The sequence below is a fragment of the Hibiscus syriacus genome, unplaced genomic scaffold (assembly GCF_006381635.1).
Source record: "Hibiscus syriacus cultivar Baekdansim isolate YM2019G1 unplaced genomic scaffold, ASM638163v2 tig00116974_pilon, whole genome shotgun sequence".
NCBI classification, from domain to species: domain Eukaryota; kingdom Viridiplantae; phylum Streptophyta; class Magnoliopsida; order Malvales; family Malvaceae; genus Hibiscus; species Hibiscus syriacus.
In genome coordinates, this window is record NW_024063498.1 from 171,289 (window position 1) to 178,523 (window position 7,235).

The 7,235-nt window shown below is 34.8% G+C and overlaps 1 protein-coding gene across 1 annotated transcript; it reads left to right on the top strand.

Annotated features, from left to right (window-relative positions):
* The first annotated feature begins 4,924 nt into the window (after positions 1-4,924).
* LOC120192348 (indole-3-pyruvate monooxygenase YUCCA2-like) lies at positions 4,925-6,903 on the top strand. The gene is made up of 4 exons (XM_039195138.1): positions 4,925-5,708; positions 6,063-6,311; positions 6,435-6,557; positions 6,702-6,903. The coding sequence occupies exons 1-4, from the start codon at positions 5,016-5,018 to the stop codon at positions 6,873-6,875; spliced, it is 1,239 nt and encodes a 412-aa protein (XP_039051069.1). The 5' UTR covers positions 4,925-5,015; the 3' UTR covers positions 6,876-6,903.
* The last annotated feature ends 332 nt before the right edge of the window (positions 6,904-7,235 follow it).

Genomic DNA, 7,235 nt, shown 5'->3' on the forward strand with positions numbered 1-7,235 from the left:
AGCTTTCCTTAAGCTTATTTAATACCCAAAGAATCAAAACTAATTTATAAATTCAAGAATTAAGAAGCTGAAATTAAACTCACCCTTATGAAGTAAACCAACGGGAAGAAGAAAGAAGAAGAATGAAGCTTTCTAGATACTTCCTCACCCATAAGCTTCTCTCTTTAAATAAGAGATAAATATCTTTTACAAAAAAGACCATAATACCCTTTCAATTCTTCCATAATTACCATTTAATCCACTATCAAAATATTACACTTTAAATCCCTAAACTTTTCAATTTTCCTAAATTGATCACCAAATTCTAAAACTTTTCAATTTAGTCACTAACCCGGTATTGCGGATGTTACAATCTTGGTCGTTGCTCCTTTAAAGGAAATATTCAATTAGCTTTAGATTTCTTCATTCATCGGATGTCATTCTTCATGGACCGTTTGAACATATTTGGATCTCCCGATTTTGACTACATGGTTAAGAATTTCTGTCTCATTATGACCAGATTTCTTATTAGTCAATCACTTGTGAATTAACACCTTTGGATCACATGAAGATGCAAATGCAATATATCCAAAATAAAATAAACATAAAACCAAAATGGGTTAGTACACATAATATAAACAACAAAATAATAAGTATCAAAATCATTAAATAAAACCTACCGTTACATGCTGACTACCCAATCAAGCTTTAGTAGATCCTACCCATCATGATATCTACCCCCATGCTTTGTCATTCACAAAAAATCCTAACTGCATGATATCTAATTCGTATGCTGGTTTGAAAAATAAACCTAATCGCATGATCCCTAGTTCGTATACATTTATTCGAAAAACACAATTAAATGACTCAACAAGCTTTTCCTTGTGTACCCTACTCACGAGATTCTTAAGGTTCGGGTTAGGCTTGACCTAGATTCAGGCTCTATGTTCACTATATGTTGGGTTTGGTTCTAAAGTAATAGGTTATCGAATTGTCCTTACCGGTGCTCCTTGGGTTATCGAACCCTCAATCCTGGCCTATCACAGGCTTTTGGAGATCGAGTTCAATTCAAGGGAACACACCTCCTTATATCCGTGCGAAGGTGAATATCATCATGAGAACCATAAGGTGTGAGCTCCAGTAGTGATCCAATATCCTATGCGAAGGTGAATATCATCACGAGAACCATAAGGTGTGAGCTCCAGTAGTGATCCAATATCCTATACGAAGGTGAAAACCACACGAGGGAGTAGTCTCTCACTCCTACCTAAATAGGACGGAGTGGGGTTTTAGCTCATGTTATGATAATGCAACTGTGTAGTGTGTGAGGAAAAGCAAAAAAACACACAATAAAAAAACACTCAAATCAAATCCTTAAATTCCTTTTAAATCACACAATTAATATGAAACCATTAGCAAACATATCAGTACAACTATTTAGTGGTTAATCAATTATAAAAAAATTTAAAACCAAACAAGGGATCAAAAACCAAATTAGAACAAACTTGTAACTTTCATTTGCAAAGACAATTAATTAATAGACTATCGGCCTGACTCTCTAAAAAAGTCCCCAGCAGAGTCGCCAAGCTGTCGAAATGATTTTTTCCTTAAAAATGAGATTTTAAAAACCATGCCATTTTTAATTATTCTCTTTTGATTAAAAACAATGTGATTTAAAAAACCTCTCATTTTGAAAAAAATTAGGATTTCCTTTACGATAAAAAATACGGTTCGATGAGTCGCCACCAATTTTTGATTAGGCTATGATTGGGCACCCAAAAACTTTTTGCAATTTTTAAATAAAAATTAGTTTTAATTAAAACGACAAATTGAAGTCTGCGTTACCAGAAAATGAGTTCGGGAGTCGGTTACATGTGGGGAAGGATTAGTACCCCCACAACGCCCTAAATCAATACCTAGTCGATTAATTAATGTCTTCGCAATGAAACTTACAAACTCAAATTTAATTTGACTTTTGATCCCATAACACAACAAAGATGTGAATTTCATAATGAATTATAATATTCAAAAGCACCACAATAGATTAAATCAAAATTACCAAGCATTTTTAGAAAGATAAAGAATATTCGATTATTTAAAAATGTCGAGATCAAATCTTAGATAAGTTCTAACAATCTTTTCTCGAAAAATTTAAATAACCGAACATTTCTTTTTCTTTCATTCCCAAATTGTAAGTGACGAATCCATTTTTTAGGTTTCACTGATGGGATACACTTTTAATTCAAAAGCGGCTCTCTAATGAGTTAAGACAAGCCACTCAAAATAATTTTAAATTAAAAGGGTATTACCCTTAATCCAATTATGTGATAGGAGTCAAGTTATGCACATGAGGGTATCATACAATTCATGTAAAAATGTCATACGATTCGCAGATAAAAAATTCACATACTTATACATATCAAAACATATCAACATGAAAAATAAATATGACAACTAATTGAAGAAAACAATCCTAACAATGGGCTAAATTAAAAGAATTTTAAATTTAATGAACTAATATAAAAATAAAGTAATCTAAATCTAAAGGTTCAATTGAAAAAGTTCTAATAGTTAAGGATTAAAATCAAAAGTAATCTACCTAAGTGTTTAATTTATACTAAAAGGCTTAAAAATTAAATTAAAGGAAATCTAAAAATAATGACCTCAAATTAAATATCTAACAAAGCACCAAAATGCACAAAAAAAAAAAGAGAATTAACAAATAAATAAAATGATAAAAACGACCTAATTAGAATTAGCAGCCTAATACATGGACTAAATTAAGCTAAACAAACTAACCTAAAAATAATGACTAACTTCAATTAAATGTAAAATTAAATCTACAAAATCAGAAATAATCTAGTGACCTAAATATAAAAATACGCATAAACTAAGGCCTTATATACAATTTCTCCTATTTAGTTTATGTAAAAATAAAATGCAAAATAACATAATAGTGCTGCACATTACAAAAAAAAAATAGAAAATTAAAACAAACAAGGGACTGCTCTGCAAAAATGCGCCTAAATTGCAAGGGCCTAAACCTAATTTACCCTAATCAATACGGTGACTAAATCCTAAATTACCCGAAACTATTAATATAAAACCTAACTAAATAACTAAACCTAGACTTATCCTACACAAACTCAGCCGCTCTCTCTTCCTCTTGCTCACTGCCGAATGTTGTTCCTCATTGGAACCCAAAACGTTCGCCGGCCACCGTATTTCCACAATGGCTCACATTCCGGCCACCTCTAAAATCGACCGAGAAAACTAAAACCTCTCCCTAAACCAACTCGAATCTCCTATTTCTTCCTCAAAATTGTCGATTGTAAACCTCACTATAGCTTCCTTCTTCTACCACAACCGAGACTCCAAAAGCCTTAGAGTCTTCAATGACCACTGCATCAGCCACTACCTCAAAGGCCACTCTCCACTATACTATAACCATTCATCACTCTAAACAACCGACTTCACTTTTCTCCTCTCTAGACCACAAACCAAAACAAACTCACGACTACTAAAGCTCGGGCCAACAATGGCCAATCAAATCTAACTCTAGCTTAAAATGACATGCGGCAGAAACAACCCCTCCCTCAAATCAAGCCCGACTCTAATGGCTCCTAAAGACTATTCTAGTAAACCTTACTTTCGACCTAGGTAAAAAAAACTGAATCCCTTTCATTATTCTTTATTTTTTTATTTGTTTCAAAACGTGACTAAAAAATAGAAATATACCTTATAATCTATTTGATTGGTAACTACTTGTTTTTTTTTTGAATTAAAAAATGCTTGATTTCTGAAAAATAAAAGAAAATGATGAGAAAAGCTTTGTATTGCTCTCTGTGTAAAAACGAAATGGAAGGCCTTTGTTTTTTTTTGTATTTTTTCAAATCTCAGGAAGAAGAACACTATTTTTCATCTCATTACAATGAATCCCCACTCTGCCTTACTGCTTTCGAATGACCCCGATCAGAACCCCCAAGACTCTGTTGCATTCCCCATTTTTTTGCTCAATGATCTCCAATACAAGAAAATGGCCTCCCCTACAAAACTGTTTTTCCCGTTTAATGAATCCCTCCATGTCAAAAACCGATAGAGGAGATTTTTTTCGTGCTCCCTATTTTCTGGTTAACTGCTGATGACTAATCCCCATAACCGTTTTTGTTTTCCATAGGATCTTCACGTGGACTGGAGAGACCACAACAGCTGCTCTACTGGATGGTGGCTATTTGTTTGAAGGCTTGGATGATAGGGCTGTTGTTTTGGGCTGATTTGGGCTTCCACTGATTGAACACTTTGATTTGAGCCTGTAATCCAAATTTGTATATTGTACTGGATCTGTAAAATAAAATAAGAAATTAAATAATTATTTTATACTTTATATATATTCATATGTTAACCTATATATAACTAATATATAAGAAAACAATAATAAATGTCTTTATATATTTAAAACTCAAACGAAAAACCCCGGACAAAACCGAGCATCTACACAACATTAATATATATTTGTATATGTTCAACTTGTATATGGTTCTTTACGTATTCTCTTGGAAAAGAACCAAAGTGTGTGTAGGACCATATTAGAGCAAAGGTTCAAATTAAAGCACACCACCCCCACACAGCCTTTACCCGAAAATTCTCAAAAAATATCCACGTTCTATACACCGGTTGACCTTCCATCTTTGAGTAGAGCCCTCAACAATGTTTTCCCTATAAACAACACCCTTTTCCTTGTGATAACATTTGCTCATCCTTTCTTGCTTCTTCTTGTTATTGTTGGTCGAATCATAACATCAGGAATTTTCTTCATTCCTTTCTTCTCTCTCAAGACTGTTTCATTTCATACTTACGAAAATTCTGGAGCTGGGAATTCGTTGAGTATTTTTCTCTTATCAGTATATCTTGTTGTAGATAAGATAAAACCGTGTCATCTAAGAGACGAATATATACGTATGAGTATTAATAACTGATAATCACTCATCCCAAAGGCTTTTGATTCTTTCAAAACTGTGTTTTTTGTTTTTGATTTCATGGAATATAGCAAGGAAGTTGAAGGGAAAAGAGTCCATGATCCTTTTAACAAGTGTATGACGACGACTACGGTATCCAAGTGTATATGGGTACCGTATCCTGTTATTATCGGTGCTGGCCCTTCGGGTCTAGCCACTGCGGCTTGTCTCAAACAAGGAGGCATCCCTAGTTTGATCCTCGAAAGGGCAAACTGCATCGCTTCGTTGTGGCAGCTAAAAACCTACGATCGTCTTCGCCTTCATCTTCCGAAGCAATTCTGTGAGCTACCCTTTATGCCTTTTCCCGATAGTTTCCCAACTTATCCTACGAAGAAACAGTTCATGTCTTATTTGGAGTCGTACAAGGACCATTTCGGTCTAGAACCTGTTTTCAACAAGACGGTTGTGAGAGCCGAATTCGATCGCCGATGCGGGTTTTGGCGGGTTAAGACACTGGGACTGAAACAGGATGAAACCGAGTATGTGTCGAGGTTTTTGGTGGTGGCGACCGGGGAGAATGCAGATGAAGTGGTGCCGAAGATTGATGGAATGGATGATTTTGGTGGACCGATACTTCACTCGAGTTCGTACAAAAGTGGCCGATTATTCCGAGGGAAAAATGTTTTGGTTGTCGGCTGTGGGAATTCGGGCATGGAGGTTAGCTTGGATCTCTGCAACTGTGATGCTCACCCATCACTCGCCGTTAGAGGCTCGGTGAGCATGCCTTTTTCTGTTTCGTACACCATATTATAACCTGAAAAAGCAATCACCAGCAGATCGATCTTCACACACACATCTATAGAAGTTTCATGCCATGCAGTTTTGTTTTTCCCTTTTGTTTCCATAATACTAAACTACGATTATGATCGCAGTTGAAGATGTTATGAATGTTGCGACCTGATTTATTTCTTAATACATATTCCAAAATGATTATATATATATATATATATATATGCTGTGCCCTAGGGGAAGCAAATTCATATTTGAGGGTGTGGGGGCTAATGTTATCATCTCATCTTTTACATCTTTAGAAGAACTTTTCCTTTTTAAAAGGCCTTTTTATTGCAGGTGCACGTCTTGCCTCATGAGATGTTTGGCATATCAACTTTCGGATTGTCCGTGTGGTTGCTCAAGTGGTTTCCCGTGCGCCTTGTGGATCGATTTTTACTTTTCGTTTGTCGTTTCATGCTCGGAGACACCGAGAAGGTCGGCCTTCACCGTCCCAAGATTGGCCCTCTCGAACTCAAGAGCCGATATGGGAAAACACCAGTTCTGGATGTTGGGACACTGGCCAAGATCAGGAGTGGAAATATTAAGGTAGTACTATTGCCAAGAACATAAACAGTAATTAATCTTATCGAGTTTAATATGACTAAAAACGATAAAACTAACGTACTAAATATAATTACAACTAATTTTATTTATGCAACGTGTACGTAGGTCTATCCAGGAATAAAGCGAATAACATACCATGCCGCAGAATTTGTAGATGGGACAAATGGGAATTTTGATGCCATTATCTTGGCCACTGGTTACCAGAGCAACGTACCGCAATGGTTAAAAGTAATTATACTCAATCCCCTTCATTTTTTTATTTTTCAAAAAACTCAATATCGATTTTATCAAAATTTTAACAAATATTCAATCAATCAATATTATTATTTTTGGTTATTTAAGATGTTAACTTAATTTTTTTTCATTGACTAGGATAAAGACTTGTTTTCAGAGAAAGATGGTATGCCTCGGGAGCCATTCCCGAATGGTTGGAAAGGTGAATGTGGACTGTATGCCGTAGGGTTTACCAAGCGTGGTCTGCTGGGTGCCTCTTTCGATGCAAAAAAGATAGCTCAAGATATTGCTCTTCTATGGAAATTTTATTAGTCGGAATTTAATCTGATGGGCATCAAAAGTTTCGAATTTGATTAAGCTAGAGTTCGGAACTACTTAGCTAGTTAGGCTTTTTGCTTTTTAGAAGGAAAATATTGATCTTCATCGTTGTGAATATATTGTAAATATATCAGTTTTCCAAGAGTAGGCTTTGTTGATCTACCATTGTTTTATATGTTGCCAAAAGTTATATTTTACGTCATAAATTTTCATTTGTGGGAAACAATAACGTGTTATTTAGATTCTTTAATATAATCTTCCTAGTATATCAATTTTATATTGTTAATAGTAGTATATCTTTTGGATACTATAGGCGTCATATTACTTTCAAATAATTTCTTCTTCTCAAAAATA

Coding starts and splice junctions, on each gene's coding strand:
- LOC120192348 (XM_039195138.1), top strand. CDS start 5,016: ATGGAATATAGCAAGGAAGTTGAAGGGAAAAGAGTCCATGATCCTTTT. Junction 5,709..6,062: donor CACTCGCCGTTAGAGGCTCG/GTGAGCATGCCT, acceptor TTTTTATTGCAG/GTGCACGTCTTGCCTCATGA. Junction 6,558..6,701: donor ACGTACCGCAATGGTTAAAA/GTAATTATACTC, acceptor TTCATTGACTAG/GATAAAGACTTGTTTTCAGA.